General features: G+C 48.7%; 1 protein-coding gene across 2 annotated transcripts in view; it reads right to left on the reverse strand.

The window, feature by feature from the left end:
• Window positions 1-809: 809 nt before the first annotated feature.
• Hmg-2 (High mobility group protein 2) overlaps window positions 810-25,298 on the reverse strand; it is a 45,427-nt gene continuing 20,938 nt past the window's right edge. For both annotated transcript variants that reach the window (XM_077707976.1, XM_077707975.1), the window contains exons 5-8: window positions 17,733-17,776; window positions 12,611-12,695; window positions 9,347-9,562; window positions 810-2,295 (exon numbers count right to left, since the gene is read on the reverse strand). In XM_077707976.1, the coding sequence (XP_077564102.1) occupies window positions 2,153-2,295; window positions 9,347-9,562; window positions 12,611-12,695; window positions 17,733-17,776 (488 nt within the window). In that variant the 3' untranslated portion in view covers window positions 810-2,152. The remainder of the gene's footprint in view (window positions 2,296-9,346; window positions 9,563-12,610; window positions 12,696-17,732; window positions 17,777-25,298) is intronic.

The raw sequence follows: 25,298 nt of genomic DNA on the forward strand, positions 1-25,298 counted from the left end.
ATGCATGCATCATAGTGCAGTGGGCTGTGCGGTGAAGTTGCATTTTGGGCCAAAGTTCGCGCATCACCCACACCCCAAGGTCACTCTCAAGTCTAGTGAAACCGCGCCGCCAGTGTTAGTCCTTCAGGGAATTCGCTGGAGTGCGTCCTGTCATGAATGATAGCTTCTGTGCTCAATGCAATTGGTATTGAACATCACCTCACAGTTGCCTCACATCTTGCGGCGGCGCTTTGGAGCAGTTTCGGAGCAATAATGCCTTTTGGAGCAGCATGGAGCAAGAAAAGCGGATTGGAACAGCGTGGAGCAAATGGAGCAGCGCTTCCACCCCTGCACCTGCACAAATATTGAGGTAGAAGAAAGGATGATGCCTGGTGTCGCTCCTAAGTTCAAACACCAAAGTAGGCTGCATGGTTGCAGACTACCCATGGCATTTTCTTGAGCTGTCTACTTCGCCTCTTCACAGAAATTGCAACGGGCCTCAAGGAAGATGCCGTCATGCGCAGCCGTCCATTAGGGTAATAGGAATGCAGCCTAAATCAGTAGCTCCGATGTTATTTGTGTCACCCAGCTCATGTCTACCTGCCTTGACATTACGTGCCTTTCTGGATTAATCCGTGAATTAATGCCCTCTAGCCTGACTTGTCCTCTACTTCCCTGTGCACACTTTGTCTGTAGGCAGTCGTAAATCAATCATGAGGCCAACTTCTTGAAATAGGCACTGTAGTGCTCATGCATGCAACAGCATGCCAAGTTCAGTGATTTAAAGAGTTACAAGAAAATACTATTGCACTAGGTAGCCACAAAACAAATTATTACTTCATGTGACACAAAGTCCTTTTTTTATTCAGGGCATTGGAAACACACACATGGTACACATTGCGTATCACACACAACACTCCACGAATTGTTAACGCCAAGTGAGCACTACGATTAGTGCACTTATCTGTGGCTACATCGCCTGCCTTTTCTCTGTTTTCATTACTATAGCTTATTTGAGTGAAGTTTGTATTAAATGTGGCATGGGTGATGTTCTAACGAGGCAATCTTTTCAATGAGCCAAATTTGAATTTTGTCGTCACGGCCCCTTTTACAGCACTATGTCAATGGCGCTTGTACCAACAGAGTTGCTACAAGCTGTTCGCGACCACTGCTGAGATTTTGTTCGACAGCCAAACCGGCTAACACAAGCTGGACATTCTGAATTTTCCCTCGCATCATGCAGGTTGATAGAGCTCACATTAGGTAGCCTAACAACCCAACGAACATTTTTTTGTACACACTGCAGATTAAAGTTTACCCTGAACAGTTTTCAGATGCGCTTCCCCTTCGATACTAACCCACGTTCAACTGGACTAGTAGTTGAACACGCAAACAGACCACCATTACTGCTGCCAGAAAGCTGAGGCGGCTATTACTATCAGAGGCCTACCAAGAGCAACTTTTCCCTTTCTCCTGCACATTTCTGCAGTCTCATTCTCTTCACATAAACCTGCAGTCTACAGTTAAAGTATGCCTGAGTAATCTAAACTCGTCATCAAAGACAGGAGAAATGAAAAGGTCAATCACAACCTTCCCATCTCTTCACTTTCACCAGGGCTTACCTCGGCCAATCCGGGCGTTCACTCTCAAATGTTTCCGATCAGTACACGTTCTGTGATTTTCAGGCATGGCATCTATTCAGCAGCTGCTAAGTAGTCCATGATTATCCGGTTATGAGGGTCCTACAGCAGCTTACCAGCAAAATTACACAAAAAAATGCTACTAAGCCACGGCTAAAGCCCAAAGAGGCATCAATCGTGACCTGTGCTTAAATGGCATACTGTGGTAACTGTGATACACATTTTGGGGCAAATTGATCCACATTTGTTCTAAAAGTTAGGGAGCAATTAACACAAGAACACCGTGTTGCTATATGTTAGCCACACTTTAATCCTTAGAGACAGTATGGTAACTGCATAACTGTATTACCACTGCTGCCTACATACGGGTATCGCACTATATAGGCACACGTGTTACAGAAGAACCAATGCACATAAAATGACGATGGAGATAAAACTCTTGTCAGTGCAGCCACTCGACTTAATGCAACTCCCTACGCACATCGCCTCAGCACTGCAAGGATCGTGTCCTTTGATCCAACACCGGTCCCCCTTCACCCCTGGTACTCCAAGCGGTTCGCAATGTCCCGAACTGATGAGATCAGGGCTTCGTGTTCCTGCGGTCGATCCAGGATGATGCTGTGCAGCTTGGCCATGTAGTTGTCGATGTTTTCCAGGGTGGCCGTCTCGTTCGTTCCTGCGACAACGGCGCAAAGCCTGTCTCCCCACAGTGCATCGATAGCGCCTGCCCGATACGCGATACAGGGAGGACCGGAAAGTCGGGGTTGCAAGTGACAACTACAGTGCAACCCCGATGATAGGCACCCCCCCCCCGTCTTACGATGACCCACTTGTTAAAGAGGCCATACAAACAAAATACAAGTTTGCTTTATTCGAAAGATTTCGTGTTTTATAGTGCCCCCGGTGTTTGTCCAGCAGCAAACGACGCCATATTCACTGAGAAATTAATCAATTTAGGTTAAAATTTTGATTCTCCCGCCAAATCGTGTGTTTTCATGACGTCAGCAGTGAAGTCATAAGTGCGCGTATTCAAACAAACTTCCTCCGCGTCATTCGGCTCTGCAGCCTTGCTTGCAGCCAGACCTCCCAGATGGCGCTACCATACTCATCCACGGACCATCGGCCGTCGTCGCTTTGTTTGTGACCGTATTTGCACCTGGCTTCTTTTTGCTGCAGTAGAAAGTAATCCTTTTCGTGAAACATGGGGTATGCTCAACAAACAGGGTCACATAAGACACCATCGCTTACACCAATTGGCCAGTGTCGTGTAAGACAACTACAAAACAGCAGACTGCTGTGCCGCTAAAACAACCATAGTGCGCCCAGTACCAACAGCGTGCGCATCGGTATTTTGCTTACGTGTATTTTCACAACTTTCATTTTACCGCACCATTCTTACTGCAGTAAAATGAAGATGCACTACATTTAAGTGCAAATAGCCTAAATTGCCTTTGCCTTTGCCAGCCTCAGCCAATCGCACAGCTGGGCACATATGACAGGAAATGAGCTAGTGGGTTGCACGGCCATTCCATATTTTCCCAATTATATAGCTTATTTGAGCGAAGTACGTTAAAAGTGGTGTCAGCATGATTCTGAAGAGGCAATCTTTTGAATGAACCAAACTTGTGTTTGTGTTTTGTCTGCGTGGCCCCTTTAAGTCAGATCACTGCCGTTCCGGCAAACTCCCCATAGAAACAACGCATTTTAAACGCCGATTATAACACTTGGGTGCACGTGGTCCACTTCATACGATGGACCGCGGCGGGGATAAACTGACATTCTTCTCATCTTTTACACCACTTTGCCACCTTATGCCAGCCTTTCTTTATTCTTAACCCACGTTTGACGCTGCTCGACGTGCAAAGGTGCGCAGGAGGCAGGCCATATCACTTGCTGAAGACGCAAGCAAGCAGGCAGGTACTGGCGGGCAGAGGAGTTAGCCTATGATGGCCCCACGCGGCGGCAGAACGCCAACGTGCCAACCGCGAGAAGTCAAAGTCCAGGTGGCCGGCAGACCACGAATTTGAAGCTCCCACCAAGCCGCCGAATGTGAAAACAGATACAATGCAACCCCGCGGCGGTGACGGAACCCCCACTTTCCTCGCCGCCCACTCTATCCAAGTTTCTTCCTTTCCCGATTCTCTCACTCCCCTTCTCTGCTTATCAGCGCATTTCAAAGCCATGCTGTCGCTCCGTTCCATTCTGTCCTGCCCTTTTTTTTTCTCTCTCGGCCTCGTACTATCACACGTTTCCCTTGGCAGTTTCACGCTCTCCCTCTCAATGGGCTCGGCCACGTCGGTCTTCCCAGCTTATTTTGCACGCGCGGGCACAGGGCTGGCAGGCTAGCGGCGGATGGCATGGTTGGCGGGCTAGCATGGACGCCATGGAGGGGAGGGGGGCACAAAATAGGCATTTCCTTTTTTTAGAAACTTGATTTAACTAAAGGTTCACAAATTACACGAGGACACGCTAAATATAGTAGTTTGTTTTAGTTAGTAGTTAGTATAGTAAGTTGTTATCCCACCTATCGCATGAGACCGTCTACTAGGCCGGCATTTACCTCTATCATACGCCACCCCGGTTATACAGTGCTTTCATGCAATCCCCCCAAAGTCATATATATTATTGGGGTTCCACTGAACTGTAATGGCAATCAAACATTGATCACAACAATGCAAATGTCAGTCAGGGCAGTGTGAATACTACCAACCACAAAAACCGACCCAAGTTTCCCCACATGAGATGTTAAAAAGAAATTTCTAAAATTATTGGACCACGGTGAATTTTATTGCCATTTCCTCATGTACTTACGCGAAAAAGTGGTGCACTCTAAACCACAATAGTCCATTAGGTGTCTGCAAATTACTATATGAGGACATAACATGTTTTTCAGCTACCTGAACAAAAAAAAAAAAAATATGCACCTAAAGGTTGAAGCGAAAGTGCTGCCTCAAATGGGGCAGCTACACTTGGAAGCAGTGCAACCAGCAAAAAGCCCAGCCAAAGTTGATCAGTGCAGTGGATGCTACCAGTACAAGCAGTGGGTGACAGCGAAACTGCAATATCGCAAAAGTACTTATCTGTGGGTGGTTGAAACACATTTCTGACCTCAGTGCTCGCAGCATCTCAATATTAAAAACTGCAACTGTAACACGTTTAGTTCTGAGAGGTGCTCCAAACTTAGTGCACGCCGCTACTCGTACGCCACGCGGCGTCTTACTCGGAACTGGTTGTGGTTGTCAGAATCCCAGGAGGACGCACACGTGAATGAACTGATGCGTTCGTGATGGGGGAAGGGAGGCTAATGGGAAGTGTAGCAGCTGTGAGGTCCCGCATCTTCAGCTTTTATTTATGCGTTTGCAGCGAATTAATTATACAGAGAAACGGCTGCGTATCTGCTGGCTTCGCTGCAAATGCCTTCGAACGACAACAGCCCCCCTGCCATGGAAGTTCCATACTTACCCGATTCTAACGCGCACTTTTTGTCCGAAAAAATTGGCCGAAAAATAGCATGCGCGTTAAAATCGGATACGAAACCGAAACTGCAGAAGCAGCGCAAATTTCATCCCACCCATCGCCATCTCAAGATGGCGCCAAAGCTTTTAGCAACGATTTTTCGAATGCAGGAAGCCTAGGCGTCTAGTCTTTTCTATTGGCATTCACACAAATCGCCAAATCGTTCCACTTGCGCGCTTGATACAGCAATGGCAGCAGCGGCAACGACGGTGCACCACTTCCACGAGTGGCTTACGAGCGGCTCTCGCGCGTTCAAAACGAGCGGTCGGCTGAAGCGTGCGCCTCTGGAGAAGCTCACGGGATGGGCGTGCGAGGCGTGGGCCACGATCCCATCAACCGTGGTTGAACGTCCGTTCAGAAGTGTGGCATCGCGAACGCGCTTGACGGGACCGAGGACGAGATGTTGTAGTCAGTGGACAGCGACAAGGAGCTCTCGGAGAGCGACGAGGAGTAAGATGAGTGAGATTACTTTGGGAAATAAATCGCCCGTTTCTCTCGCATTCGTTTTTCTGGGTCACAAAGTTCCATACACGTTACAATCGGACGTGCAAGTTTTTTCGGTTTTTTTTTTTTCCAGAAACATCGGGTGCACGTTAGAACCGGGGGCGCGTTAGAATCGAGTAAGTACGGTACCTCTCTTGCCCTCCCATCTTGCTCCTCTTATGACAAACACGGTGAAGGTTTGCTCCAGTGAATTCGATTTTACCACATTCCACTGTTCGCGCGTCATCTAGGCTCGGGCACGAGCTCTTATTGTATTTTTGGGTTAAAATATTGTTTTCAACGTGCATTTTTTTTAGTTGCTCTCTCCAGTATCGAGCACACACTTATTTTCAATTAAAAGAACACTGCAAGTTTCCATTGTGCATTGGTGTCTTTCCTCAAATGTGCCTAATGTGTTCTTTTTGCTCAACAATGTCGACAAGCAGAAAGTGTGCTATGAATTGGTTTGCAAAGGTTCCCCCTATACAAACTTCTCGTTCAGGAATTCAGTTTAACTTTTGGCCGGGCGGCTGAATCTACAGATGGACAGACAGATGGACATAAAGACAGACCAAAATTTTATCCGAATAAGCGCATTTTGAATGCACAGAAGGTATCACATGTTTGTAATAAAGCGCTTTCAATAAAGTATCCGATTTTGCTCCAAATCAAATAGAACTACTATTTGAAAAGTTAAAATAATTTTGAAGTGCTCGGAAGTTGCAAAACACAGGTATTTCGACAAACTCGGATAAAATTGCGCCCAGTTAATGAGAAATGCCTTGTGAAAAACACATTCTCTGCAGCAAGTCAGACTGCACCAATGCAAACCTTGACCGGTTTTCAGCGCTATAATTTAGTACAATTTAAGAACGACAACGGCGGCTGCACCTCTGCCTCATCACCACAGTCGGCAGTTCCTCCATGCAATGAAAGACTGCATTACTGTGAGTATGACACAAGTTGTTTCTAGGATTTTCCAAACTTAATCTGCTTACACATTACTGCAGAGGCCACAAAGAACGTGAGAAAAAGCAGACAACGTCCCGCATTAAGCGCGGTCTTCTTTTGAAACGTACGCATGCGCTGACATCCGCATTTGTTGCTTCGGCGGAGTGATGCATTACATGAGCTATGGCCCTTCTTACACCCCTGTCAAATGTGCCTATTCAAGCGCACTCGCACTCCCCAAATGACACTTGGGCTCTGCACTGCTAAACAACGAAATAAACTGCCCTTGGCCGTAATGTGAGTGACGACAGCTGGCGTAAATATTCACTTGAAACTGCTCCTCTTCGCCATGAGAAAAACAATGTAAACACCAGATGGTGTTTACATTGTTCAACACTGCAATCGACGCCTCTTACAAGTCCACAAAAAATACTGTCGTGAACACTGGCGGTCATATCTTCACTGTTATTTGCTGCCCAGCAAGCAAATCGCAGCAGCATTATCATCGAGGGAAATTATCGGAGAGCATGGATTATAAGAGAAAAGGCTGAAACGGGCGCAAAACCACAATGCAACAGCGAACCACCTAGGCAAACGCCGCGCAGAAGGGCGGCCATGGAGCCTTACTAGGCAGCGCTGGCACATTGTTAGGCGCAGGGTGCCTCGATGCCACTGCCGCCGTACTGGGCGGAGACACCCTTTGAGCAGTCCTGTGCCGCCACTATTGGGTCAAAGTGCTTAACGCATAGTTGCTACCATTTCCCGCAAGACCCAGCAATGAAAAACAGATAAGTAGGGGTGTGCGAATAGTGAAATTTGATCTCGAATCGAATTCTAACCGAATAGTGTCGAATAGTGGACAAAAATGTTGAGTATCGAATACCAAAGCTTCTTTTGGAAGAACAAGTAGGTTGGACACTAATAAACACATGATCATGTCCTTGAGCTCTAAATATTGATTCATTGATTGTAGGGTTTAACGCACCGACGCAACGCAAGCGATGAGGCACGCCGTAGTGGAGGGCTCCGGATTAATTTTGACCACCTGGGGATCTTTAACGTGCGCCGAAATCTCGTACACACGGGCGTTTTTGCTTTTCGCCTCCATCAGAAAAGCGGCCGCCGCGGCCGGGAATCGAACCCGCGACCTCGTGCTGAGCTCTAAATAGTAAATACACTAAAAGGAATTAAAGAAATCACAAACTGTCATGTTAAAAGTATTACAAATTCTCCAAATCTCCAAGTAGTGAACGTGGTGTTTGCCCTTCAAGTGATTCAAGAGCGGGCTTGTCGTGCTTGCCGGCGTCTTGAGTGTGGAGCCGCATTTCTTGCACATGGCAGAGGACGGACTTGCCTTCTCGAAAAACTTCCAAATTACGCTTCCTTTTTTCACAGTGGCTATTCATGCTGAATGGCACGGCACGCGGACGTTACACAGGAGGAGAATCACGGGCGTGCGACGACCATGGCGACAACGGCGACGACCGTCAGATTGGCTATGGATAGGCGTCGAGAAAGGGTCTAGGACGGGTGATGATTTTGTGTTACAGCAAGGCCAGAATCACAGAAATTTAACAAGACCATAATTATACGCTATTTTGCGGCTGCACAGTCGTGTGATAAAATTAATTAACAAAAGAAAAATGATATTTTACAGCCGACTATCAGGGGGGAAGAGTCAGTGTCATCGCCATCACAAAATGGCGTCGTCGTCGTAATTTGTTTTGTCCCGAGTGGGACGCATCATATTTGTTTCCAATGACGTGAAAACGGCAACGCACCTTATTATTACGAAAACCCGTATGTGAGGAACGTTTTCTGCACGCTAAAGACTGCTGTGTCGCTCCTTCTTTCAGTGTATGCCAGTGACGCAAAAAAATCGAGGAACTATTCAATTACATGTCGGCAATGACGTCTCTGCGGGCGAAAAGGAGGGATATGTCCAAACCTCAAAGACAACTTTCCTGGCCGAAAACGGGTCGCTGGCAATTGTTTGACCAAAACCTTTCGACGTTAGGGTCAGTAAGGGCCACACTAATCTAGACGCAACTTTGGCAGCGTTCGGAATATTCGTCACGTCGAATTATTCGAAAGTCCAAATGCTGGGTATTCGAAAGTCGAATCGAATTATTCGGGCAAGAAATATTCGAATCGAATTCGAAAATCAAATATTCGCACACCCCTACAGATAAGCTGATTCAAATCATGCGACTAAGCTGCGTTGTGGTGAAAATTATAGCACAGCCTTGCTACACTGACTTGCTGCAGCAGCGAGCGAGGAACCCAAGATGGTGGCACCAGTGTATACATGCGTCCACTCTGTACAACGGAGACGCGCAAATTTCGAGGCACCCTACTTCGGCGAGGAATTATTTTCTTGTTTTTAGTCATGGCTTCTCTTTTTGAAAAAATAAATCAACAATATATTCATCATTAACTTCTAACCTACCTAATACTTATTTAAACACTCGGTGTTTCATGGTATTTTCCCCCGATTTTCGGACGTCTGCTGACAAGATTACTCACGTGGCGAGCCGGCTCTGGCATAAAGTGTTTTGGAAACACGCTCAAGTGCGTCCCTTGGGAAGTGTCATTCACATTTGCCGGCTAGCTGCTTCTGAACGACATTTCAGCCACGTACACTCCGTGGAAGTGCGCTTGAAAAGGCACGTTTGATGGGGGTGTCACCTTCTACCCAAGTACAGCTACAACGGCGGGCTTTCCCACAGCTCACGGCTATCGTGCGGCTCAGGGAGCGAGCGGGAGGCGACTCTCACCGGGCAGGGGCAGGGCGGCGAAGCTGCGGGCCAGGGCGGAGCGCAGGGCGGCCAGGTGCTGGTGGAGGGCGCGGTTGTTGTGCCGCTGCTGGGTTGTCTCCGTCTCGAGCTTCTCCACGGCCGCCCGCATCGTGTCCACGTGCTTGCTCAGGATGGCGTTCTGCTCCTCGTGCTCCGTGTTGGACTTACGCAGCTGCCGAAGCTCCGCCTCGCAGCCTGCACATTTGCAGGTCGAGATTGGCAGAGCACTCGATGCGTGCAACTGCTGATTCCGGCGAGAGAAAGCAGAATCCCGAGCAAGCGCCCACAAGCCGAGATCACCGGCAAAGTGCTATCCCAGAACGATCCCAAACTTCAAGATGGCAGCGAAAAGGATCCCACGCAAGGGGAAAAAAAAAAAGCGGAATGCTCATGCGCCTAACATTTTGCCAAAGAATGATAGCCATCGTGCTAAACAACATCAAAGCGCTTCTCCGAGTCAGTCCCAAAGAACTAGTTTGCAGCATTTCTCTTGCCCCGGTCTCCTGATACCCTGCCTCCAACATATGCCAGTCCCTAATGCAGGTAACCTTCCTACCAGTGGTCCAGTGCGTTGCTCATGCCACAGCCCTAGAAGGCCATGCCACAGTATCCTTGGGTACAGCCCCCCCCCCCCTTTCCTTAGCAATGAAACCAAGCCCATGCTGCTGCCAACAGAAAAAACGAGACATGGCGCGTGGAGATCGGGCATAGAGTTTCTTAGTAAGTATACTAGAGAGGAAACTGTGGCTGGTAAGCCATGTCATCATGGGGGTTCATGGGAAGACCCCCCTTTTTGGCCTGGGCTTGGCATGAGAATTGGATTCTTAAGCGGTTTTTGGGATTTGCTTTCTTCACTATGCATTAACACGTTTACGAGCTACAAGGAAGCCGAAATCCTCTCTGTTCTGTGGTGGCAGTGTTCGGTGAAACAGCAGGCAGTGCGTGATCGTACTTGTCGTTGGTCATGCCGCAGTCGAAAGACGTATGACTGAGCAAGTACTATGCCGCCGTGAAATTTGTAGCTGACGAAAAAAGAAATAAAACGTTCTTCGATGAAGACGAGATATGACAGATACGGGCGAATGTATCCGTCCTATCTTGTCATCGTCCACGTCTGCTTAATGCCATGTTTCTTTTTTCTTGCTAAACTATAGCTGATGGTCGGTGCACCGGTTCACCACGAAGGCGAAGTTTTTATAGGCACGCTCAAAAAACTTTCCAAACGCTTCAAACAACTTATTTGAAATAATGGCAAAATTAATAAAACCAGAGTCTCTAATGAGTCCCCCCCCCCCTTAAATATTAACATTGTTCATAACTACAACCTTGGCCTGCGGAATAGCAGGCACAACCGTTCCGGCAAAAATACGCTTTACTTCCTTTTTCCTTAGTTTTAAAACAGCCTGTTTTTGTTTTCCACTTACATAATTGCACACTTTTCTTCGCGTTTTTGTGGCACTTTGTTTAAATTTGCGGTCACTAAAACGTTTCAATCCAAGCCAATGATGAAACTAAGCCGAGCGCGATGTATAATGGTGGTCCATGACGACACAGACGGCCTTGACGTGAGCCGCATAGACGCTACCGCCAGATTCCTCTCTAGTGTATATTGTAAGAAACTCTATGGAGATCGGACTATCGGGCTGCTAAAAAAGATTGGATTGGATTGGATTATAGACTGGCCAGGGCACATTAGTGTTCCCTGTGTGCGATGGATCTCGGGGTGTGAAGCGAAGGGGGAGGGCGCTTTCCCGGAACGATGCGGAAATTTGAAATTAGCAGTGGAATTACGCACCCTTTCACGGGTGGGGGCACTTGTTCAAAATTTTACGGTATCTATTTGCTCCTCCACAAGGTAACAGCAGTATAGAACAATTTATCAAATGAGACGGCAGGAGGCCTAGTTGGAAAAGGGAAACTGGGAGGGCTTAAGTGTGGCCCACTAGGGAAGCCTCGCAGGCGCAACTCTGTAGCGAGCCAGGTGTCTCTCTGGCATCAGTTCGTGGCCGTGTCCACCGTTTGTAGTACGCCACCGACACAGGCTGACGCTTGTTGTGGATCAACAACGCGCTCTACCTGCTCTCGAGCACTTCGCATCACCGGAGGATGAAACCGTGGCTGCGAACGGCGCACATAAGTCCGACGCTGCAGTTGCCGGCCGCCGCGAATGCCGACACAAGTGCACCCGCAATCAGCTGGCTGATCTGTGGCAGCGACTTCATATGTGTCTGGCGATAGATAGATTGTACTGTGCTGCACTCAACAGTACTTGACGTTGAGGCACTACTTTGCACTCAGTGGGCAACAGTTTGGAAATAATGCAGTTCCTGCTATCAAACGAAACACTGCGCTCACATTGCAACCTTTGTGCCACGACTGACTCGCACTTGCTCGTAGGTGCGCGCAGAGGCTGGGGTTGAATTGCAGATAAGGTTGTCATACTCATGAGCAGAGCCTTGAATCTTCGCGTAACCGATGTTATCGTGCTACAACTGACTATCGAATCACTCGCACACAGCTTGCACGAAAACCCAAGGTCACGTCGCGGCCCGCGGCCTGCCTCGCTGCCATGAAGGCATGGAGGAGAAGAGGGGTGCCTGATCTGGGAGAGATGCAAGCCGTGCGCACAACGTCGCCTCAGCAACAGACGCTTGGCCACAGATATGGCGGTGCACATACATAGTTGCCTGCATGCATTCCACGCCAATGAATACCTCCTATACTTGGGTACAAGTTAAAGATGGCAATGGCTTAAGCAGTGAATCGCTCTACCCGAGCTACAGATCTGCACGTCAAAGATTGCACTTATTAATGAGCAACATGTTCTGCTTCTTCTCACACAGTCGGTCGTCGCTGCAGTAGTTCATAAGCAGAACAAGTCTGAGAAATGATGAAAACGACTCGTGTGATGTTCCCCCTGTTCTACCAAGTACAGCCCTTTCCGTCTGCTCTGACCACCCCTGACCCGCTGGCATCCTGAGGACAGTTAGCTGCTGCCAAGCTGACAGCTTGTGCAAGAGATTTCTAGTCTAGTTTTAAGGGAATGCCACTTCAAAATGTTTGTTGGTACAGTAAACTTGTTACAAGAGACACTTGGTTATAAGAGACATTTGACACATTTCCTGGGTCCCTTGAGTGTCTCTTGTACTGAGGTTTTACTGTACGCGAGTTGTGCAAGTGAAGGAAGCTACGAGAAGACGCACTCAGCACTTCCTCAGTTCAAGAGGTCGTGCAAAGGCTAACCTTTGTTGTGGTCCAGGAATTCCTCAGTGAAAATGGGGATCTCGAATCCCGGCACGTCATCTTTTTTGCCATCTTCATGCCCCACCTGTGAAGAGAAGGAAAAAAAAAGAATGTCAGGCAAAACAGCTCCCTTCGCCAGCAACACGAGTTTGCCGAGGCAAACAGCAGTTTGCTGAAGCACTTTGATTTATTTAGTTACGTTTAACAGTAGCTATGCGCTGCAAGTGTGCTTCAGAGCTTTGAATTTCAGGCAGTGCAAGTCTTGCTTCTACCAGAGTACTTCAATGCTTTTCTGGTCATGAAACTCTGCCGTAATGCTGTGGGAGGAGATTGCTATGTCGCCGAAGCCACCACGTGGTGGTGCTGGGAGCACAGAGGGGGCAGACGAGACCTGCACGCTGCGTCAACGAAGCTAGGCTCCCACAGAATTTGGCAGCAGTGGTAAGTTGTTTTCGCAGTTTCAAGGTAGTATTAGTCGATGGCAACTTTTGGATAACCGACTGATAGCAACTGTGAGCGCTGGCCATCAACCCTTGGGCGGCCTGTATGCTCAGGCAGCCGACATTATGCCCAGCGCCTAAGAAATTCCCGCCTTTGTCAACACGGCGTGTGCATTACCAGAGTCCCTCAGAAGCACTGAAGGGCTCTGGCATCACAAAAGGAGCAGTCAGTCCCTCGTCACATCTATTCGCCGTCGTGGTGACACTGTAGACCCGTGACGAATTTGAACCGCACTGCGTACCTTGGGCAGTACAACTTCTCCAGGCGCATTCATTCCTGGCACCACGAATGACGCCGCATCGAGCGTAACCCCACCAACCAAGACGCGCTTTGCACGCTCGGATGCGTTAATTACCCCCGGCACTTAGACCGGCGTCACAAGGTACCCTCGGCGCCGCTTGGACCAAAGACTACAAAGGTGCCGCAGAAGGACCTCGACAACCTTTCCCTGGCTGGGATTATTTTGCTCGGCTGTGTGTTCATTAGTGCACACTCTACGCACGACCTCCGAGATTTTGTCGTTCAGAAAGCGTGTTTGCCTTCTTTGACCACTCTCCCCTTTTGTATACATGTACATATTTATTTTGGCTCATTCTTTATTGATTTCCTTTCGTATTTGTTGTATTTTTGTACGCCTCGTATTCACGTACCCAATGCATCACCCAAGAAGGTACAGTGCTGTTGGTGAGCACTTCAAACAAACAAACAAACAAATAAATGAATGAATAAATGAATGAATGAATGAATGAACAGCAAGCTCGGTCGACCGATGAAATACACAATGGCTGTGGAAGCCCTGAAGTTTACTTTTAATTCAAGGACGACAACATTTGGTTACAATACAAAACCTGCCAATTAACAAATATACACAACTTACAAGAACCCAGAAAAGTACTTAAATGCACTTGGCTAAACATATTTAACTCACAAGGGTCTCCCGGCATTGGCCCTCTTTCGATCGACCCCCAGAAACACCAACATTTCAGTCTTATTACACAAATACCCCGCCTCCAAAGGCATGTCCCGTCCCAGCACAAAGTGAGGAGGGCCTACTCACACACTCTAGGCCTCTGATTGGCCACAACAACTTTAGGTGAATGTTTGTGCACAAATGATCCCGTGATCTGTACTCTCACCCATAAAGACACAAGTAGTACAACACAGATTAAAACTGACCAACTGAAAGCGATCGCTGATCGCTGAACTCTGATCGCTGGTTATCGCCCCTCGGGCAGTCTCTCTAAAGTACTGTTCACATGACACACGCTGAAATTACGCCAAACGCCGACGAAATTCCCGCGTTTGTCAGCATAGCGCGCGCATAACAAAAGGAGCTGTTAGTCCCTCGTCACCTGCCTCTACCATTGTGGCAACACTCTAGGCCCACAACGAACTGGAAACTCACTGCGCACCTCGGACTTCACAACTCCCGATGCACCTTTCCCTAGTCATCTCTGGCCCCACGGTTGACCTCGCAGCGAGCGCAACCCCGCAGACCAGGATGTGCATGCACTAATGCGGTAGTTACCCCCAACACTACACACAGACAGACCCCATTGTATGTGAAACTAAATGTGAGTGATGGCACACCAATCTCAGTGCTGCTAGAAAACAACTGCCTCGAACAGGTAGCGGCTTCAGCGGTGCGCTTTGTGCGGAATGCCGCCTCCCTGACATTGGTGGCCCTCGCAATAGCTTTTGTCCAAACTGCGGCCGGAGTTTTGTGGCCACAGAAGCACCAAGGGACTCTGCCGTTTGGCTGCAGCAGCAGCGGACCTGGGAGTGGAAAATTCTACAGTGTGTCCAACACTTGCCAAGTTTACCCAAAACCACATGTATTAGACATCACAGAGATGCACAATCAGCAGTTTCTTACACTGGCACGTTTACCTGATCGTTGACCCCATACGTGCTGAGGCTCCCAGGGTTGTTCGATCATTTCCGCAAACATTCATTTTTGCAGTTAAACTGTCATAATAGCTGCTATACACGATACCAGCCATGAAAAAAAAGAAAGAAAGAAAAACCTTGAGATAAATGTTTATTACTAACACTCACACCATTCTGCTTTAAGGAAAACAACCCCAATATGGTTCATACCTTTGCCACCAACTTTTTGTTACAGTCGACTCTTGATAATTCAAAGTTGCTTAATCGAAATTTTCGGTTAAGTAGAAGTGATTTTCTCGTCCCGGCAATTTTACAATGGAAGAAATTGCCTTATATAATTCAAAGCTAAAACCCTTTACATTGGTAATTTGGAAGTTATTTTGACTAAAAAGCATCGAGGCAACCATCATTTCCCTATAAAATAACAATTTTCAAGCACTCGCCATGGTGGCTCAGTGGCTAAGGCATTGTGCTGCTGAGTACGATGACGCAGGTTTGATTCCTGGCCACGGCGGCCGCTTTTCTGATGGAGGCGAAAAGCAAAAACGCCCGTGTGTTCAAGATTTCGGCGCGCACGTTAAAGATCCCCAGGTGGTCAAAATTAATCCGGAACCCTCCACTACGGCATGCCTCATCGCCTGCATTGTGTCAGCACGATAAACCCTAGAATTATCAACAATTTTCAAACGCAAAAACAGTGCCATTCCCTGTACTGATGCCCTTGCAGCTGAGGCAGTGCACGCTCAATAAAGCGGTTGGCCAGTTGAAGCTTGCGCCTGCACACGCATCCCTCTCTTTTGAGGCCCCAACCCTCACTGCTGTTTCACACAGCGCCATGTGAGCAGTCTGTGTGATGGACGCTTCTTCAGGCTGACATTGTAGCATCAACCATCATGGCAACCCGTGCCGTGCACTCAACTTGGTGACGGAATTCAAGATTCTGAACGAAATCAAGGAGGGAGACGTGTCACGGACTAATGACAGTGCTCGTGCTCTTTGTTTAATTGGAAGTTCGGTCAACTGGAAGTGCTCTGGGGTCTCCATGGATTTCATATTACCAGGAGTCAACTGCACAACTAGCACTTCTCAACTTTTGCCCTCATCACCAACCAGTAAGTGTGATGAAATTTGGGGCAGTTTGTGGGCTTCACACAACGTGGCCAACATTCCTAAATGCCACCTGCAGCAAACATTTCCAACCTCTTGAAAACCCCATTTTCGTGCAGCCAGCCTGAAAAGACTGGAAGGTACACATTGGGATTGTCCCAATTATGCTGAAACACACCACAAGCCCGCAGGAGAGATCTGCAATTTTGAAACTGGACTTGAGAGAAGCCCGGCCACTATGACCCAAATGAAAAGCTGAGCAAAAAAATTCTGTGCCGGTCCCCTCTGAGGATGTGGAGGACCAGCGGAGCTGTTCGTGGGTCGGCCACAAGCTGCCGCTCAAGCCACGCTGCCGTGCCGGGGAGAGAGAGAGAGTAAATATGTTTACTGCGAAAAGCAAGGGAAAGGAGTCCTCAGTCCAAGAAAGGCCCCTCGAGCGTTCCCAGCCTCAACAGCCCTCAACACCAGTAGGCGCTGGTCATTGAGGTCGGAGCTGGTCAGACCTCTCTCCCAAAGCTCCAGAGAAGAAATGGAGGGATTTTGCAAATGTAGTGGGGCGTGCACGCAGCCCCCCCCCCCCCTTATATAAAAGAGCATCCCGGGGGCTTCACCGAAGCGGCATAGCGGGGAATAGACGGTGGGGTGCAATATACGGCATTTGGTTGGATGGGGAAAAGTATTCGTCTGGAGTACACGGAGCTGCCATTCATTGGGTGTTTATGCGGTGCTCGGTAGATGATACGTCCTAACTTATAGTGCAGTGTTATCTCGTGATACGTGATCCGGCGGGATAAGTATGCACCGTTTTCATAGCTACGCTGACGACGTCTTGCGTTTTCCAAAGCCCTGCAGTATTCAGGGTGCCGGCAGGCATCGCGCTCACAATTGGCGTCCACGGCGCAATCGTCGTCAATGGTCACCTTTCGCGTGCCTTTGCTCCCATAGCGGCCTACTCTTTTCTCATGAGTAGGCTCCACTGTGCGCCATGTGGGAAAGCCGGCTTACAAAGAACAAGCTGATCTCTTTAAAGTTGGCTTCACTCGTATACACAGATGAACTGCTGGGAAAACAGCTTCCCAGGGCCGAGCAATACATGGCACACTATGCACAGTTGAGTGCAAAAACAGACAGGCACTAGAAAAGACGCAACACAAGAGTGCTCTTGTGTTGTGTCTTCTCTAGTTGTGTTGTGTCTTTCCTAGACCCTGTCTGTTTTTGCGCTCAACTGTAGATAATGGAATACCTACTAGGCCAGTCAATTACGTTACATGGCCCACATTCTTCACTGGGGAACTGCACAAAGTAGGGGACTGCTTGCCCCCATTCTCAACACAGAGGATCTGCACAACAGTATCTGCCAGTATCTGCGCAACGATATGTCTTTACCAAAAACAAAAGTTCTGTAAAGCCTAGCCAAAAAGTGCACTTGGCAGGGATAAAGTGCAAGCATCTAAGTGCTTCAGTTCAACCATTAGCCACCCCCCAACTTTGATCATACTGGCCATCAAGACACATATGCGACACCAACAGAAGGAGATGCTTGCAAATGCGGTCTGATTTAAGCCAACGTTTGAAAGTGCATGCAAGGAAATCCTAGGCCCCGTCTACAGAGCCTGCCACTTACGTCAGCCGCCGTCCCATTGGTTGTGGCTGCTCTGCCATCGTCCCCTGAGACGAGAAGAAAAGGGCAACTTGTTAAGCCTGTCGGATTCCACTGCACATGAAAGTGATGCCCTACACAGGCCATGATTTGGGCACCGCACGCGCTCAGCCCGCACAGTCTGGGCTTACACAAGCAAGCCCAGGGTTCACACCCACGTGAATGCCCGTTACGCATTCTGGACAACCGTTTACATGCAGAACTCGCTGCATCAAACACCAGAGCTACTTGCACATGAACTTGCACATCACTATTGTATTTCATCAGTATGGCACTGTTATACGCATCAACATTAGACACCGGATCGCACGCGCCAGAGCAGTGCATAAATCTGACTGAAACCACAGGCCCTCACGAACCGTCCGTGCAAACGAAACCAAACGTGTTGTCAGCAAATCGTTTGGTGAACACACGGTCCACTGCAGCGAAAAGAGCAGCGGACCGTGCCACGAGCGCGATACTCGCAAGTCGGCTTCGATCTTACTCCGTGGTCGTTGCCTTAGAGGCTTCTCCACAGGTCACGCTGCGCATCCCCTGTACATATAAGCGCTGGCATCCAGGCGCCAACTGTCGGCGCTCATTAGCGTCATGATGCACTACTTCGCTTCGCCTCTCCTACATGGCAGCACCATGTGAAGTGAAGGATATACGGTGCGTTTGTCGCCCCGCTTACGCGTCTGTTCATAGCACAGTCGGGAGCGCGTTTCGTACCTCCAGTTGTGGCGGAACAGTTCGCGGTTCAAATCCCGGCGCAGCCGCGTCAATCGAAGTTTTTCTGGCGATGTCATTTTCGTGATGGATATGACGTCAGTGAGATATCGGTGGACCCCGGCATAAAACACTTCCGTGTCAAAAAAGCTTTGTGGAAGCACCCAAAATTAGCTTCTGACAGCTCACTGAGCTCCATTCCGGCCACAAAAGACCTTTTTTTAAAAAAGTCGTTTAAGAAAGTCAAGGGGCGGCTTAGATTCGAGGATGTGGGTTTCCTGCCACCGCTAGACACTCAGTGCCATCTCACGGCCACAGGCTTACAGCTTTTTAAGCTCCATTTTGCTTGTTTGAACATTGTGAACGTGGAGTCCGTGCTTTTGGGGGGCGGTACAGACATTGCGGTAATACGCTGTGGTATGACGAGCCAGCTATAACCGCTTAACGTGGTCATCAACAAGCCGTTTAAGAGCAGGCTACGGAAGCATTACAATGACTGGCAGACACTGCAAGATCGCCAGCAGACGCATTCAGCCAACTGGCAAACTCGGTCACCGCGGCATGGGACAAAATTCCGGCTGAGCTAATTGTGCAGGCCTTCCATAAGAGCAGCATTTCAAACGCGCTGGACGGCAAGAGGACAGTGACAAGCAGGACAGCGACAAAGCAAACAGTGATGTCGACGACGACGACGAGTGAGCGTTGAACATGCTACAAGAAGCGCCGCAAGCGTAATAAAGTACGTGTTCTACTCTCAGCCCAGTGCATTTTTTCATTCTGCTTATATTCAAGGTAATCCTCTTTTATTTTCCGGCCTTTTGAAATTCGGGGGTCGGCCTAGAATCGAGGCTGGCCTGGATTCGAGTAAATACGGTAGCATCCAAGTGCATATTAGCATCAAACAGAACTCGAGGCTCCACTACAATGGTCTGGTCATGCTTCTTGGCCGGCCTTTGGTCAGCGGCCGCCAATCGCGCAAGCAAGGTTCTGTGCTGCCAGAGAAGACCCGCCGGGAAGTGGCAAGGGGGGGGGGGGTGCCACTCCTTCCTGTTTTCCTTAATATGTTGATTACCATTAAAAACACATGTACAGGATGCGCCCACGTACGGGCCACACCCCTTTTTTCCAAAATACGTATCCAAATATCTGTGTATGTATATATATGCCGTATATATATATATATATACCGTATATATGTATATATATACCGTACTTACTCGCGTAATGAACCCACTCGGGTAATGAACCCTCCCCTCACTCGTCTTCTTGAAAATTTACTTTTTTGTCACTTTGAATAAAAATGCAGAGGGAATATGTTTTTATCTCAGCATGGTTGCTGATCCCTTAGACCATCATAGTAACTTGATATCATGCTACAGTATGAGCAGAAATGCTAAAAACGCATTCCAACAAAATGAAATCTCAACAGTAGCAAGAGACGTGAGCACGAGTGCTGTGGCTCACAATTTAAAAATTACGCGCTTGCGGAGCGCCACCTTCTGAACCCAAAACGAACCTTCTTGCGCCGCAAAAAAGTTCCTCCGTGCGAACAAAGCACAAAACGTACTCCGCACTCCTTTCCCGCTCTTTGTTGCTATGGTTGGTTCTGGCGGAGTGCGAACAAAGCACTAAATGTACTCTGCACTCCTCTGCTCTTGAGGTTCCGCGACTTCGCCATTACGCTCGTGGTTATGTTTTTCAGCTGTGTTCCGACCTTTTTTTGTGCTCCTTGTGCGCGCCGTACGATGGGCAAGCACATGAGCTACACAGCCAGATTTAAACTGAAGGCGGTGGAGCATGCGTTGATGCACATGGAAACCGCGCGGCTGGGCGGCACTTCGTGTACACTACGGCGAAAACGAGGTTTTTGGGCGGGGACCAGGGGTTGTCGTGTGTTTCGTGGGTCCAAAGAAGGGAAGTTTCCCAGTGTTGGAAAAGAAGTTTTGGAGTGCCTTGATAGCATGCAAGACGGTGTGCTGTGGGCCAACAAATGTGGGGCGGCAAGCGACTTTACTAAGGAGGACAGCTCCATGGCGAGTAGGGACCCACTAGCATGTTGCGAATAAAAAAGAAATTTGATTACATAATTACCTACGTGTTTTTACGAAAATGGCAAGGCTCTGACAGTGCTTCTCTTAGCAACTTTATTGTATGAAATTTCAACCTCTAAAACTGTTGCAATTTTTTCCCGCATAATGAACCCTCCCCCAAATTTATGCCGAATTTTCTGGAAAAAAAGTGGGTTCATTACACGAGTAAATACGATATATATATATATATATATATATATATAGATTATGTATGTGTCACGGCTGCAACACCCCCACCCCTACCCTGTGTTAAAAATTTGCACGTGTCTGCAAGCTTCCACGTGCCATGGACAGATGGCGAACTCGCGCTACAGCCTCAATCCTTATCGGAATCACCAGCCGCACCAACTCTCGTTTTGTGCGTTGTTTGGCCGTTTGCACATGCTCTGGACGCAGTTTGCTCCTTTTTATCTGGACGTCTACATTTCATCTCGACGGGCAAGCACCTAAACAGCTACATGGCTGGTATTAAACTAAAGATGGCACAGTTTGCGCTTGGACATGGAAAGCGTGCAGCCAGAAGAAAATTTCGTGTGCATGAAAAGTGCGTCGGACGATGGTGCAGTCAGAAAGTCACTCTGAACCGCAGAAGCAGCAAAAAGCGCTCTTTATGAGGCAAGCCATGCACGTTTCCCGAATGGGAAGAACAGCTGCTCTGCTATGGGACGTAGGTGCAGAACGATGGCTATGCGTTGACAACGGACCTGCTGCACATGAAGGCTTTGGCACGTGCAAAGAACACACCGCATGAGGGGCGAAGATTTTTGAAAAGGAAAGGCCTCTCCTTTCGACAAAGGACCCCACTGTGCCAGCGGCTCCCACATGGCTACACCGAGAAGGTGCTTAGCTGTCAGCAGCACACTATCCGCCTGCCCCATGAACACAATTATGGAATGTCCAAAATCACAAATGCTGACCAGACCCCTGTGTGGTTTGACTGTCCCAAAAGCTATCACCACCACGTGGACAACTAACTGGCCCTGAGCACCAACGCTGCACAGACATGCTTTGCATTTCCCCAGACGGGAAGAAGCCACCCCCTCAACGTTGCGTTGAAAAGGAAAAGATTTCCCAACCAAGTTTTCTCCAAAGGAATCGCGATTCGTGTTCAATAAAAACATAGAGGAAGCTCGCACACGAAATTAACGACGCATCTTCACAGAAGCTAGCAACCAATGAGCATGGGCCGCCGTCGAATTAGAAAGAAATGAAGCCACGGACACCTGTCCCTGCACACAGAGCACTGAAGCAGAAACGTACGCCATTGGCCAAGCCATCCAAAAATACGCACACCCCACCGAACCACTAAACATCTACACTGATTCCCAACAAGCATGTTCACGCATCCTATACGCCTCGTGCGCGGCCTGTAGGGGCGCCACTGAAATCCCCCTAGCGGCCCGTTTCGAAAGCAGGCGCGGGAGTCCGCGTCCCGCTCCCCAGTGCCGCCGCTGCTTTTGCGGCACTTCACGACTGAGATTTACCGTTTGTGGGCGTTTTAAATCCATGTTTGTGTGGAGCAGTCACTCTGTTCGCCAATGGGGTGTGTTTACGAGAGTGTAAATGTTTCCGACGCGATCGTAGTGTGGTATTTTCGGTCTGTATAAGCGCCAGGTGTGTGTCACAGGCCAGCGTCGCGGAACCGGCGTATGATATGGAGCCGATTGTAGTTACACTGACCTGAATTTACTAGCCGTGTCTCCGTAACCACCGGTTCCTCAGATGTTCATGCTACGGCTATACACTACGATTTAAATCGGTTTTGTGCGCTTACATAATCAGCGGAGCACTCATACCTGACAGCACACCAGTTACGTTTGCCAATATGATACCTCAGATATTGATCACCACCATTTACAAGCCAGTCTGTGTTAATTTCTGGAATATTCAACAAAAGTAGGATGGACAATGCATAGGGGATCAACACACGACAGAGTCGTCTTGTCGTGAGGTGAGCGCCCGCAAACATCCATCTGCTACATATACCCTCTGCGAGCAGCGCGGAGACGGGCTTACAATATAATCCGCGTCCGCGACTAAATGCTTCTTCGAAATATCGTCATATGGCACAGGGAGCCTGCAGAATAAACCAGCAACTGAAATCTGAGGGCCTTATCACATACCACACTCTTCCAACGACACATTTCATTGCTTGTTGAACAGCTTACCCTGTATACTTCCAAAAATGCGTCCGCCGTAATGAGCTCTTCGTTGAAGTAGAAAAACAAAAGGAAATTGAACGCGAGATTTATGTGTGGGATTACTAAAACGTTCATTGCCTGATTCCGCTCCGCATTTGTACACGGCGTCCCCCTCCACCCCCCCCCCGCCCCCCCCCCTATCGATTTCTCGCGAAATAGTAGTGCATTTTGCGTATAGTTGGTCTAGTGAAACCTACCTGGATGAAGTTTAGACGAACGTCTTTAGCATGCCAGAAGCTGCACTGTTGTTTTTTTTTTTTTTTCATTTCCGTTAGAGCTATTATGTTTCTAAATTCCGCATTGGCACATCATTTATTTTTTTGTGGTTTCATTTCCTTGGTTCTTGCTATATGGCGTGTGTGGGCACATATTTAACGACGCACAGGCTTGGAATATACTTTACATTTTCGCATGGTTTATATTCTTATAAAAAGTTGTTGTCCGGGATTGGGTTAATCACATCCCCGAAACATATTTTTTGCGGCGTATATATGCGAAACGAAGCCGCATTCGTTGTCCACGCTGCGAAATGAAGCCAACCTCTCATTGTGCCAGTATCAGGTCTAAACAAGGCGTCAGTAGAATTCATTTGTGCCTGATGTTTTGGAGGTGGCATGGGTGATATGTTGCTGCCGTCGCCGACGCCCGGAAGAGCGACGACGAAGCGCGCAGAACAGCGTCCTCGGGTAGCTCTTGCAGGTGATCGCGTACTCTACGAAGACGCAGCTGCTTTTTAAGTGACCTAAACGTACTCTTTCCCTGTAGTCATCACTATAACAAGTTCTTTTAGGGCGCGGAGAGGCGAAAAGAAGCGAAATAGAACCAAAACACTGCACGAGCCCCTATCAGTCACGCAGCGCGAATCCCGTCAACGCCGCGGAGAAGCGGCGGCAGGCGGCGCAGCGATCGCAAAGCTCGAGGCGTATACAACCGGATACCCCCCCCCCAGCATGCACGCTTTATGAAAAGTTAAAAGGAACGATTAAACTCTACTGTGTTGCGGGTCATGTTGGGATGCAGGGTAACGAAAGAGCAAACCGACTCGCCCGCGAAACCGCACTCCAGGCTCCCTGCAACCGCATCCAGCCCCAGAGAGATCGCATCCCACCCAAACCCACCACACTGAAAGATCTACGACACAACCCCGAAGCTTACACTAAACCACACAAACACTTAACCAAAGAAGAACCCCAGCACGAATAGCCCTTTACCAAGGAAGACCACTCCCACAGTGCTCACAATGCCTGGGGGTGCTGGACCAGCGTCACCCATTCGGCAACTGCAACAAGGGACCAGGCGAAGAAACCATTGTGGGACTCTCGTCACGTGAAGACCAAACCGCCCTCACGGCTTTCATCAAGCAAAACCTAGAACGCCACTGCAAGGGACGTCAACAAGCCCCCGACAAGGACTCAACCTAGTCCACATGACGCCGCCTAGGAAGCCATGACAGGCAACCTAGAGGTTCCCTGAATAGAGGGGACCTATACCGGCAAAAGATATATAGTAATAAAGCTTTCATTCATTCATTCACACTAATGCGCGAGACTTGCAGGTAGCGCAGCTGTATGCAACAGTAGCGCCTTTTCCTCTTTTCCCCCTCACGGCGTTGTTTAAGCCTCGCCGCTGTACGAGGGACCACAGCATGATGTTCGTCTTCCTCTATCGCACACAGTTCTGTGCCGCATGTGGCCTCGTGCCATGCACTTATCGCTGCGGCGACAGCCTCCTCGCCTTCTTCCACCCCGGGTCCTACTTGATGATGATGGTTTGATTTTATTGGCGCAAGGCCGACATGGGCAAAGAGCGCCAAACACAAAGTGATTTGATGAGGAGAGAACAAGAAATAAAATCAGTTAAAAGCTATGAGCACGGCTGGTGTAAATGGCCAGGGTGAAGAACAAGAGTGGTTAAAAATAAATAAGGTGGCTGGTGTATAGGACCAGGGGTAAAAGCTATGGGTGGTATGAGATGAGTTGTAAAAAGTGAACTTCTGATAGGAACTGAAAGGTGCGTTGAACAGAAAACATGGCACCGTCTCCTAAGAAGTATGACGGGTGTGGTGGAATATGTCGTGTGTGTAGTTGAGGGAAGTGTTTGCGTCGTGTAGTGTCGAGTGCCTTACATTGTATGAGAATGTGCATCACGGATAGGGCCTCTCCGCACCTGCTGCACTGGGGTCTAGATGATCCCGTCAGCAGATACGAGTGCGTCGCATGGGTGTGCCCTATCCGCAGCCTACCCAAGGCGACTTCCGTGTGTCTGTTGTGTGAGTCAGCTGTGTACCGTCCTAAGTGTGGCTTTATTACATGTAGTTTGTTGTCTGTCTGTTCGTCCCAGTGTGTTTGCCATGTTCTGCGCAGGTGTTGTCTTATGTGTGGCTTGAGGTCTGTGTAGGGTACCGTTGTAATGTCCACAGTGTTCCTGAGTGCAGCCGCACCGGCCCTCTCGTCTGCCAACTCGTTCCCAGAGATCCCTGCGTGTCCTGGGACCCAGCAGAGGACCAGCTCATGCTTTTGTGCATACACGGA

Source organism: Haemaphysalis longicornis, unplaced genomic scaffold (assembly GCF_048455015.1).
Source record: "Haemaphysalis longicornis isolate Haplotype H1 unplaced genomic scaffold, Haemaphysalis longicornis Haplotype H1 scaffold_4, whole genome shotgun sequence".
Taxonomy (NCBI): domain Eukaryota; kingdom Metazoa; phylum Arthropoda; class Arachnida; order Ixodida; family Ixodidae; genus Haemaphysalis; species Haemaphysalis longicornis.